Consider the following 13,179-nt stretch of genomic DNA (forward strand, 5'->3'; position numbering starts at 1 on the left):
TGATCATAGTTGTATTTTGTGATTTCAGTCACTGGAAAAGTTTAAAATTCTAATCAGAAGGGATCTACACAGTAAATCCAACATCCCCATCTTACAGATGAGGAAAGAATAAAATATATAGTGGTATATTTTTTCCAAGCCATAGCATATTAATGGCAATAGAATAAAGAAACAAGATTACATGGATGAATAAAACACATCCAATCTTTCATCATTCAGTTTCAACAATTATTATTAATAAAACAAATTCTTGTTTTATTTGTATTCTCACCTACTCCCCACTTCCTAGGCTGTTTTAAAACAAGCCCCCAATATCAAATCATTTTGGCAATAATCTGTCTTCTGCAAAACCTGTCTGCGGGTCAAGAACCAGATACGGAACAATGGATTTATTCAGAACTGGGAAAGGAGTTCAATGAGGCTGTACATTGCCCCCTGCTTATTTCACTTACATGCAGAGGACATCATGTGAAATGCCGGGCTGGATGAATCACAAGCTGGATTCAACACTGCCAGGAGAAACATCAACAACCTCAGATATGCAGATAATACCACTCTAAAGGCAGAGAGTGAAGAGGAACTAGAGTCTCTTGATGAAGGTGAAAATAGAAAGTGAAAAAGCTAGCTTGAAACTCAACATTCAAAAACCTAAGATCATGGCATCTTGTCCCGTCACTTTATGGCAAACAGAAGGGGAAACGTGGAAACAGTGACAGATTTTCTTTTCTCGGGCACCAATATTACTGTGGACAGTGACTGCAGCCATGAAATTAAAAGATGCTTGGTTCCTTGGAAGGGAAGCTATGAAAAACCTAGACAGTGTATTAAAAAGCAGAGACAACCCTTTGCTGACAAAGATACATATAGTCAAACCTATGGTTTTTCCAGTAGTCATGTATAGATGGGAGAGTTGGACCATAAAGAAGGCTGAACATTAAAGAACTGATGCTTCTAAATTGTGTTGCTGGAGAAAACTCTTGAGAATCCCTTAGACTGCAAGGAGATCAATCCAAAAGGAAATCAAGCCTGAATATTCACTGGAAGGTCTGATTCTGAAGCGCCAACAGGTTGGCCACCTGATGTGAAGAGCATCAAGGCTCACTGGAAAAGACACTGATACTGGGAAAGATTGAAGGCAAAAGGAGAAGGCAGCGGCAGAGTAAATGGACACCAGTTTGAGCAAACTCCAGGAAACAGTGAAGGACAGGGAAGCCTGGTATGCTGCAGACCATGGGGGTTGCAAAAAGTCAAACACAACTGTGACTGAACAACCACGTTTCTGTATATATCTCTAAAATAGAACAACTCTTAAAAAAACAAAACAGCCCTGTAAGACTACCACTGCACCTAATCAACAAATATTTCTTAATACAGCTGAATATGCAGTTAGTATCAAACTTTTCTTGTGCCATAAATTTATTTCTTACATTTCCCTGTTCAAATTATAATCTTAATAAGGGCTATATATTGCAATTAGGTGACTGCTTTTATGTCTTTTTTAATCTACTGAATTTCACTGCTTGCAATTTATCTGTTGTCAATTCATTTTTAAAAGAGGTATTACTTTAGTAAACAAGTCAAAGTGAAACAGAAGAGTTTCAAATTATGCAGCCTCACATTACAACAAACTGTGGAAAATTCTTAAAGAGATGGGAATACCAGATCACTTTACCTGCCTCCTAAGAAACTGGTAAGGAGGTCAAGAAGCAACAGTTAGAACTGGACACAGAACAATGGACTGGTTCCAAATTGGGAAAAGGGAGTATGGCAAGGCTGCATGTTGTCACCCTGCTTATTTAACTTAGATGCAGAGTACATCATGGGCTGGATGAAGCACAAGCTGGAATTGAGATTGCTGGGAGAAGTATCAATAAACTCAGATATGCAGATGACACCACTCTTAATGGCAGAAAGCAAAGAGGAACCAAAGAGTCTCTTGATTAAGGTAAAAGAGGAGTGAAAAAGCTGGCTTAAAATTCAACATTCAAAAAACTAAGATCATGGCATCTGGTCCCATCACTGCATGGCAATTAGATGGGGAAAACAATGGAAACAGTGACAGACTATTTTCTTGGGCTCCAAAATAACCACAGACGGTGAGTGCAGCCATGAAATTAGAAGACGCTTGCTCCTTGAAAGAAAAGCTACGACAAACCTAGGTAGCATTAAAAGACAGCACAAAAGCAGAGATATTCCTTTGCTGACAAAGGTCTGTATAGTCAAAGCTATGGTTTTTCCAGTAGTCATGTATGGATGTGAGGGTTGGACCATTTGGATGGCTGAGCACCAAAGAATTGATGCTTCTGTGGTGAACTGTAGTAATGGGGAAGACTCTTGAGAGTCCCTTGGACTGCAAGGAAATCAAATCAGTCAATCCTAAAGGAAATCAGTCATGAATATTTATTGGAAGGACGGGTGCTGAAGCTGCAATACTTGGGCCACCTGATGCAAATGGCCAACTTATTGGAAAAGACCCTGATGCTGGGAAAAATTGAAGGCAGGAGGAGAATGGGACGACAGAGGATGAGATGGTTGGATGGTATCACTGACTCAATGGACATGAGTTTGAGCAAGGTTCGGGAGGTGGTGATGGATAGGGAAGCCTGGAGTGCTGCAGTCCATGGGGTCACAAAGAGTCAGACATGACTGAGAGACTGAACAACAACAATATACTATTCATCATTACATTCTTGTACAATTGTCTAGTCAAGGCTATGGTTTTTCCAGTGGTCATGTATGGATATGAGAGTTGGACTATAAAGAAAGCTGAGTGCCGAAGAATTGATGCTTTTGAACTGTGGTGTTGGAGAAGACTCTTGAGAGTCCCTTGGACTGCAAGGAGATCCAACCAGTCCATCCTAAAGGAGATCAGTCCTGGGTGTTCACTGGAGGGACTGATGCTGAAGCTGAAACTCCAATACTTTGGTCACCTGATGTGAAGAGCTGACTCATTTGAAAAGACCGTGATGCTGGGAAAGATTGAGGGCAGGAGGAGAAGGGGACGACGGAGGATGAGATAGTTGGATGGCATCACCGACTCAATGGACATGAGTTTGGGTAAACTCTGGGAGTTGGTGATGGACAGGGAAGCCTGGAGTGCTGCAGTCCAGGGGATCACAAAGAGTTGGACATGACCGAGTGACTGAACTGAACAACCATCCTCACATAAATATATTCCAAACCTGCAAAGATCATTCCAATGGTTTTATGTGATAGCTGATACTTGTGATGAATAAAATTTCGGCTGCCCAAGAAACAAAAAGGTATACAAAGCTCTTATAAGCAACCTAGAAAACTGGACATGACAAAACATCCTATCATTTCTATCTATATTTTTTATAACTTAAAATGTTTATTCAGATATAAAAAATCCAAACCAGTATTTAGAGATGTGAGGCATAAATTAGAATTTTACAAGCGTGAAACAAGGAATTCATCTCTACCAGTCTTCTCTGATGTCTCTTTTCTCAGTTCCCAACCTGCTCCAGATCTCTTAAAGCCTGTAGCAGTTCCTCTAAATTTTAAAACATTAGGACAGTGTAACTTTAAAAATGGCTATGTGTTTAAATATTTCTAGAGCAAGAGACTTTTTAAAAGTACTGAATTAAAAAAAAAATAAAAGTACTGAATTTACAAAGATTACACACCAACACATACACACAGGTTCAGGTCTGGGAGGGATGTACAGAAACAAGCACTGTAAATCACTGCATATTGGTACATCTTTTCTGAACAGCAATTTGGTAATATTTACCAAGGACAATTAGAAATTTTCACCCTTTTGATTCCATAATTCAATTCTAGTAATTTATCATACAGAAGTAAATCAGAGATGAATACTTTCACCTAGAAAAACTAACATTTAAAACCTAGTTATATACCCTTGAATATCTTCTATTTTGTTAAAAAACATACTGAATTTAGTTTTGTAATACTTTTATTTTTACTTCACAATTTACAATGAACCACTCACTATCCCCCAATCAATAACCAATGTCCCCCAAATCAGTGAATATTTCCTTGAATTCTGAACCTAAAAAGTCTTGTGAACATCTACTAAAAAAGAACAACACCGGCCTGGCTCTCTCCTAGCAGTGGTGACAGAAATGTGATGTAGAAACAGGTAACCACAAATCATTTCAAATTTCACTTCTGTAAATGAAAAACTGCTTATATCAAAGCAGTATGTTACATGCAACGTTAAGAACAGGAAGATTTGAGGTCACAGAGGATAATCTGTTTTTGTATTTCACAAACTTCAAAGAAAACAAATTGTTAGCACAAGAGAAATATTTAAGTGAATCAGTTTAGATACTTCTTACAGGCATTATTTAGGGATGTACATCATGTGACTCAAAGGTAGTACGTTCAAAGAGTAAATATGGTCATTTAAAAGATTGAAACCTGTAATTTCTCCATGCTATCAGTTATTTGTGAAAGGATTCCTCTGTTTAGGGAATTTTACTACTGGGATTTCCTTCCAACAGAAAAATATGAATTCTCCTTAAAACTAAATTTAACTACACATAGTTGCACAATCCCCATCATGAATCACTGCTTTGTTGTGGCAAAGGGGCTTGCATAGCTCAATGAAGCTATGAGTCGAGCCATGTAGGGCCATCCAAGATAGATGGGTCCTGGTGGAGAGTTTTGACAAAACGTGATCCACTGGAGAAGGGAATGGCAAACCACTCCTACATGCTACTTGTGAGAACCGGATAAACTGTATAAAAAGGCAAAAAGATATGACACAGAAAGATGAGCCCCCCAGGTGAGAAGGTTTCCAATATGCTACCGAGGAAGAGCAGAGGACACCTACTAATAGCTCCAGAAAGAATGAAGAGGCTGGGTCATATCAGAACAACACTCAGTTGTGGATGTGTCTGGTGAGGAAAGTAAAATCCGATGCTGTAAAGAAAAAGTACTGCATAGGAACCTGGAACGTTAGGTCCATGAATCAAGGTAAATTGGACATGGTCAAGCAGACGATAAGAGTAAACATCAAAAATCTTAGGAATCAATGAACTAAAATCGATGGGAATGGGTGAATTTAATTCAGATAACCATTATATCTACTACTGTGGGCAAGAATCCCTTAGAAGAAATGGAGTAGCCCTCATAATCAACAGAGTCCGAAATGCAGTACTTGGATGCAACCTTAAAAATGACAGAATGATCTCAGTTCATTTCCAAGGCAAACCATTCAACATTACAGCAATCCAAGTCTACGCCCCAACTACCGATTCCTAAGAGGTTGAAATCAATCATTTCTATTGAAGACCTAGAAGACCTCCTAGAACACCCAAAAAAAAAGTCCTATTCATCATAGGGGATTGGAATGCAAAAGTAGGAAGTTGAGAGATTCCTGAAGTAACAGGCAAATTTGGCCTCGGAGTACAAAATGAAGCAGTGGAAAAGCTAACAGAATTCTGCCGAGAGAGAACACACTGGTCATAGCAAGCACCCGTTTTCAACAACACAAGAGACGACTTTACATATGGACATCACCAAATGGTCAATACCAAAATCGGTCTGATTACATTCTTTGTAGCCAAAGATGGAGAAGCTCTATACAGTCAGCAAAAATAAGTATCAGAGCTGACTGTGGCTCAGATCATCACCTCCTTATAGCAAAATTCAGGCTTAAACTAAAGAAAGTGGGCAAAACCACTAGGACAGTCAGGTACAACTTAAATCAAATCCCCTATGAATATGCAGTGGCGGTGACAAAGAGATTCAAGGGATTAGGTCTAGTAAAGAGAGTGCCTGAAGAACTATGGACAAAGGTCTGTACTACTGCATAGCAGGCAGCGAACAAAACCATCCCAAAGAAAAGAAATATGAGAAGGCGAAGTGGTTGTCTGAGGAGGTTTTACAAATAGCTGAGGAAAGAACAGAAGTGAAAAGCAAGGGAGAAAGGGAAAGGTACACCCAACTAAATGCAGTTTCAGAGAATAGCAAGGAGAAACAAGAGAAGGCCTTCTTCAGTGAACACTGAGAAGATATAGACAATAACAACAGAATGGAAAAGAATAGAGATCTCTTCAAGAAAACTGGAAATATCAAAGGAACATTCCATCTAAAGATGGGACAAAGAAAGGACAGAAATGGTAAAGACCTAACAGAAGCAGAAGAGATTAAGAAGAGATGGAAAGAAGAACTATACCAAAAAAAGTCTTAATAACCCAGGTAACCACAGTGGTGTAGTCTCTCACTCAAAGCCAAACATCCTGGAGTGTGAAGTCAAGTGGGCCTTAAGAAGCACTGCTGCCAATAAAGCTAGTGGAAGTGACAGAATTCCAGCAGAGCTATTTAAATCCTAAAAGATGATGCCATTAAAGTGCTGTACACATTATGTCAGCAAATTTAGAAAACCCAGCAGTGGCCACAAAACTGGAAAAGGTCAATCCTCATCCCAATTCCCAAGAAGGGCAGCACTGAAGAATGCTCAAACCACTAGACAATTGCCCTTACTTCCCATGTTAGTAAGGTTACGCTCAAAATCCTTCAAGCTAGGCTTCAGCAGTACGTGAACTGAGAACATCCAGATGTTCAAGCTGGGTTTAGAAAAGGCAGAGGAATTAGAAATCATATAGCCAACATCTGCTGGATCACAGAGAAAGCAAGAGAATTCCAGAAATTGACTACGCTAAAGCCTTGGACTGTGTGGATCTAACAAACGGTGGAAAACTCTTCAGTTTAGTTCAGTTCAGTTGCTCAGTTGTGTCTGACTCTTTGCAACCCCATGGACCACAGCACACCAGGCCTCCCTGTCCATCACCAACTCCCAGAGTTTACCCAAACTCATGTCCATTGACTCAGTGATGCCATCCAACCATCTCATCCTCTGTTGTCCCCTTCTCCTGGCTTCAACCTTTCCCAGCATCAGGGTCTTTTCAAATGAGTTAGTTCTTCGCATTAGGTGGCCAAAGTATTGCAGTTTCAGCTTCAACATCAGTCCTTCCAATGAATATTCAGTACTGATCTCCTTTAGGATGGACTGGCTGGATCTCCTTGCAGTCCAACGGACTCTCAAGAGTCTTCTCCAACACCACAGTTCAAAAGCATCAATTCTTCGGTGCTCAGCTTTCTTTATAGTCCAACTCTCACATCCATACATGACTCCTGGAAAAACCATAGCCTTGACTAGACAGACCTTTGTTGGCAAAGTAATGTCTCTGCTTTTTAATGTGCTGTCTAGGTTGGTCATAACTTTCTTTCCAAGAAGTAAGTGTCTTTTAATTTCATGGCTGCAATCACCATCTGCAGTGATTTTGGAACCCCCCAAAATAAAGTCAGCCACTGTTTCCACTGCGAGGGGAATAGCAGACTATCTTACCTGTCTCTTGAGAAACCTGTGTGCAGGTTAAGAAGCAGTAGTTACAGCTCTGTATGGAACAACTGACCGGTTAAGGGTTGAAAAAGGAGTATGACAAGGCTGTTTATCGTCATCCTGTTTATTTAACTTATATGCTGAGCACATCATGAGAAATGCCAGGCTGGATGAGTTACAAGCTGGAATCAAGATTGGCAGGAGAAATATCAACAACCTCAGATATGTGTCACTCTAATGGCAGAAAGTGAAGAGGAACTAAAGAGCCTCTTGATGAGGGTGAAGGAGGAGAGTGGAAAAGCATGTTTAAAACTCAGTATTACAAGATAGCCAATGGGAATTTACTGTATGACTCAGGGAACTCAAACCCAACTTGGTAACAACCTAGAGGGGCAGAACGGGGTGGGAGGTGGGAGAGATGTTCAAGTGGGAGGGGACATGAGTATTGATTCATATTGATGTTTGGTAGAAACCAACACAATAGTACACAACACAACACAACAATACTGCAAAGCAATTATCCTTCAATTAAGAATAAATAAATTAAAAAAAAATATTACAAAAACTAAGATCATGGCATCTGGCCCCAAAACTTCACAGCAAACAAGGGGAAAAGGTGGAAGCAGTGACAGATTTCCTCTTCTTGGGCTCTAAAATCACTGGGGATGGTGACTGCAGCCATGAAATTAGAAGATGATTGCTTTTTGGAAGGAAAGCGATGACAAACCTAGACAGTGTGTTAAAAAGTGGAGACATCACTTTTTCGACAAAGGTCCATATAGTCAAGGCTATAGTCTTTCTAGTAGTCATGTACGGATGTGAGAGCTGGACAATAAAGAAGGCAGAGCACCGAAGAATTGATCCTTTTGAACCGTGGAGCTGGAAAACTCTCTTAAGAGTCCCTCTGAAGTTTAATTTAAAAAAAAAAAAAAGAGTCCCTCTGAAAGTAAGGAGATCAAACCAGTCAATCTTAAAGGAAATCATCCCTGAATACTCTTTGGAAGTGATGGTGAAGCTGAAGCTCCAATACTTTGGCCACCCGATGCAAACAGCTGACACTGGAAAAGACCCTGATGCTGGGAAAGATTTCAGGCAGAAGAAGACAGTGACAGAGATTGAGATGGTTGGATGGCATCACCTATTCAATGGACATGAACTTGGGCAAACTCCAGGAGATGATGAGGGGCAGGGAACCCTGGTGTGCTCCAGTCCGTGAGGTGGCAAAGAGCAGGACACAACCTGGCAACCGAACAACAACAAACTCATACAATGGCCAGTGTGTCTGACAAAAGTCAGACATAATCTTAGAAACTAGTGGTTCCTCCTGTCTCACATATAAAATCATTCTGTCCATAGCTGATAAGCAGAGTGGCATGACGAGATTCTCTCCTAGACAAGACTCTACTCTTTTATGAGGCTCTTCAAACTCTTTTTCAACTGGGCCTTGACTTTTGGACATCTGTATCCATCTTTGCATTATCCACTTTTAGAAAGAAATCTGCTAAGTCAGTTTATAGCCAGAACCCACATCTCCTCGGTATCTTCCCATCCTTGATATCTTGTCAGTTTCCTCACCTTTTACCACCACTCAGGAGATGTCCAATTACATTAGCCTGCCTTCATCAAGAATCTCATTAGGTTGGTTTAGCCAGAATCTTCCTTTAGCCCTGATATTTTCTCTTAGTAATTTTCCATCCACCGATACCTACACCCTGCTACTGAGCTCTAATTTCCCACTTTTCCCTGATGTATTTGGAGTTAAGCCCAATCTCTTTCCCAGATTTCAAAACCCCACTGCAGTGGTCCCAATGTTGGTCTTTCACAGTGGTCCCCCTGAATAAAGTCTGCCTTACTGTACTTTAACAACTGTCATGAGTAACTTCTTTTTTAACAAGTGCTAGGTTCAACTTAGCAGCAGGTTCAACTGTAAGTACAGTATGTTAGTCACTAATGTGTCCAACCCCCTGTTTTTATGCCTTTGCACCTTTAGCAGTCCAAGAGAATAAAGATAAACTGAATCACGGAAGTACTGTGAACCAGTTAGAAAGTGGATTAAGTATTCAGTAGTGGCCTCTTACCAGAAGACACACAGAGGGGAAGGACTGAAAATAATTCCCAAGAGGGATAATTAAGCTACAAAGTGTTCCCAAGTACTTAGAAAGCAATGCAATCTGGAATGTCTCTGAAGGAAAGTTAAGAAGTAATCAGCCTTTTAATTTAATCTTAAAAAATTAAGATTTTTCACTGTTCATTAACACTACAGGTTTTTACAATACAATGTTATTTACTTATTCAGACAAAAATTGAATACTTACTTAAGGCACACTGCTATGGAAAATTCAAAGATAGGGGAAAAAAAATTTCTTGCCATCAAGAAGTAAAACAATCCATGTTGGGGCTTCCCTCATGGTCCAGTGATTAAGAATCTGCCTGCCAATGCAGGGGATATGGGTTTGATCCCCTGGTTTGGAACTGAGCTCCCACATGCTCCGGGGCAACTAATAAGCCTGTGTGCCTCTAAAATCACTGGGGATGGTGACTGCAGCCATGAAATTAGAAGATGATTGCTTTTTGGAAGGAAAGCGATGACAAACCTAGACAGTGTGTTAAAAAGTGGAGACATCACTTTTTCGACAAAGGTCCATACAGTCAAGGCTATAGTCTTTCTAGTAGTCTGAATCCGCGCTCTAAAGCCTGACTGTTGCAACTACTGAAGTCCACATGCCTTAGAGCCCATCCCATGCTCGACAAGAGAAGCCACCTCAATGAGAAGCCCATGTACTACAACTAGAGAAAGTTTGCATGTGGCTATGAAGACCCAGCACAGACAAAAACAAATTTAAAAAGCAAAACAAAAACGATTTATGTCAACTGTATCTCAATAAAAGCGGGAAAAAAAGAAAATATAAATAACATCAATACAAAATACCACAGGCAAATATAGTAAGAAAGATAAAACGTGTGGAAGAACTTCAGAGAACCAAAGATCTAGTTTATTCTGAAAACAAGTAAACAATATTCAGATCTGAATAACTGATACTCTATTTCTTTTCTTAATTGACCTTTAAAATCCTTCTCACCACAAACTGAGGTATCTATGTGTGAAATATTATGTCTCAGATTTGCCTTAAAATATCCCTAAAAACAAACAAAAAAATCTGAGTGGGGAAGATGAAACAAGAATGGCACCATGTTGAGTACTGAAGCTTGGTGAAGGGTTCAGGAAAGCCTGACATACTAATGTGTATTTGAAAATTTCCGTAACAAAAAGTTAAAAACAAGTTTAGGTTGAAAAAGAAGCCAAAGCAATTAATGATCACTCTGAAGAAGAAATATCTATATATTAGAATAACAGAAAAACAACAGAAATACAAACACCATTAAAAGTCTTACGTTTAAACTATTATTCCAAAATGAAATGTGAAATCAAGCTATAGTTGCATTATTCCCAAACATAAATTCTATTTAAAATACTTTTAATTTACACAGGCCTTTAGACTATTAACTTAATATTCTAATATATGTTAAAACTTAAATGATATGCATTTATGTAACAGCTCATTATTTTAAGATTAAGTGCAATGTTTTTCAGTTAACATATTTTCACAAACCTGATAAAGCAAATCAAAATGTCATTAATGTAGTAAGAACAAATTTTTTAAAAAAGCCTAAAATTATAGAGTCTGAATTATATATGTAAAATACTCTCATATTCTTGAAAATACCAGTAAAGGACCCCCTAGACTTCATTTTATTCCTAATTTTGTCCTTGAATACATCTAGAAGCTGCTCTAGCTAAGCAACCAACCTGTTAACATTTATATTCAAAAGTTACCCGTGTATTTTCTAACAGCTGTACTTACTTGCTGTTTCAATACCAGGTTCTTCACTCCTTCCATCACAAACTGTGATCCTGTATTCATGACTCGTGACAAGAGACTAGGTGCAAAAGAAGAGCATTGCACTCAGTACAAATCATCTCTGTGATTAACTGCAGATGAAAGACGTGTCTGATCACCCAAAACATGCTGATGAAGCTCACTGTGCTACCACCTTTGCTTTCATTGAACAGAAGTGACCTGAGAATGTCTAACTTCCATGGATATCACTGCCACAAATTTATTTAACAATAAAACAGTAATAAAATATTCTCACTAGTCAATATCAGTAAGATGTAAAACGAGAGTGCTATCCTCAAAATGAACATTTTAATTGCTAAGCCTTAGCTACATATCAATATTTAGGCAAATTATTAGCTAAAGAGAATTCCTTCAATTTCCCGACTGTCTTAATGTTAAAACAATGTATTAAAGATAGTAATCCGGAATATTAAAAAAAGTATATACATGCATAACTGAATCACTTTGCTGTACAGCAAAAATTAACACAACATTGTAAATCAACTATATTCAATTTAACAAAGACAGTAACTAAGAATGACTCACTTTAGGAGTTCAAAACACACTGACATTTTGAAAACATGTATGTCTGGGAGTTTCTGAATAGGTCAGAAATTACAATATTCTCTGTATCATAGCTGCTAGATCTAGTCCTGCACTGTACACTCAGCTGCCCCATACACAAAATCTATCATATAAAAATGTGAAGCACAAAATGCTTGATGAATTTTACCTCAACTCAGTAAGAACATCCAGTGTCTGTATTTTACCAACAAAAATAACACAAATGACTTACCATATTGGTTTTCTATTTGTGGTTCAAAAAGTCTTTTATGTGGAATCAAAGGGTATTTTGTGGGACAGAATGGAAATCTTGCATTTTGATATTAGGCTAGGGAAGGCCTTCAAATCATCCAAGATTTTCTTATAACACATTTTATTAAAATCCTCAACTACAAAGTCCATAAGAAATCTAATAGGCTTTTAAGATTCAGTAAGGTTTTAGGACAGAAAACTGGAAAGCCTATTTTATTAAATACATGGAAGTAGTTTTCCAAATATATTTTCATTTTCCCTATCCTGTCCTCTTCCCCTCTGAAATGAAGAGATGGGCAGGGTGGAAATCATTTCTTTAACAGAAACAAGAAAACATAATCTCTGTTGGACTGACTAGTTCTGAGGTGATTCCCAGGTACCAGGTAACTCTGAGGGAGTAAAGAGTGGTAACCCGCACAGCGCTGTCTGAAGGTGAGGCCAGCTGGATTCATTTTGCCAAGCGCTTACATGTTCTCGCCTTAGGCCAAGTGCTTTTGTTTTCTGGAAATTGTTTCATTAAAATTGGCAGCTCAGAGTGGGGCTAGGGTAAACCTGTTTTCCTTCAGTTTCATGCTTCTGTTCTAAGCTCCAAAAAATAAGCTAGGAATTTGAAGTCAGTGTAGTACTGAAAAGAGCAGTTAAAATCACTTTGTTCAGCTCCTTTGAAAATCACACATACTGTACAGGATTTTTTGGGGGTCAGAAGTCACACCCAGCCCTGAGTACTTCCTCTCTATCATTTAGCAGTATGCCTAGTTCCATCTAGAAGCTAGGTCTTGGATGTCTGTATTATCAACACTGATAGAAATTCATGTATCTTCTGAAAATGAAAAACATAATGTCTTAATAAGGAAGCATACAAAGCCCTACCATGTACAATACATTAATTTACATTTTAAAATTAGAATTTAACCTACCTAAGGAAGCCAAAAAGCATGCTGACATTTGTTCTATATCACAACGAAAACTTTCTGCACACGAAATGTCACACTGTTTTCAAGGCATAAAAGTCCAATTATGGCTGGAGTACTAGACTTATTCAATCAGAATTATTAAAAATACTTACCCCATTGGCTTAGTGGTGGTGTTGCCATAGCTGGTGGGAGCTGAAGCCATCTTGGCAAAAGCCCT

The 13,179-nt window shown here is 38.7% G+C and overlaps 1 protein-coding gene across 2 annotated transcripts in view; it reads right to left on the reverse strand.

Annotated features, from left to right (window-relative positions):
* Positions 1–13,179, reverse strand: part of SCFD1 (sec1 family domain containing 1) — a 112,840-nt gene that overhangs the window by 18,038 nt on the left and 81,623 nt on the right. For both annotated transcript variants that reach the window (XM_043489820.1, XM_043489821.1), the window contains exons 18-19: positions 13,115–13,177; positions 11,197–11,272 (exon numbers count right to left, since the gene is read on the reverse strand). In XM_043489820.1, coding sequence (XP_043345755.1) covers positions 11,197–11,272; positions 13,115–13,177 — 139 coding nt within the window. The remainder of the gene's footprint in view (positions 1–11,196; positions 11,273–13,114; positions 13,178–13,179) is intronic.

Source organism: Cervus canadensis, chromosome 17 (genome assembly GCF_019320065.1).
Source record: "Cervus canadensis isolate Bull #8, Minnesota chromosome 17, ASM1932006v1, whole genome shotgun sequence".
Classification (NCBI taxonomy): Eukaryota; Metazoa; Chordata; class Mammalia; order Artiodactyla; family Cervidae; genus Cervus; species Cervus canadensis.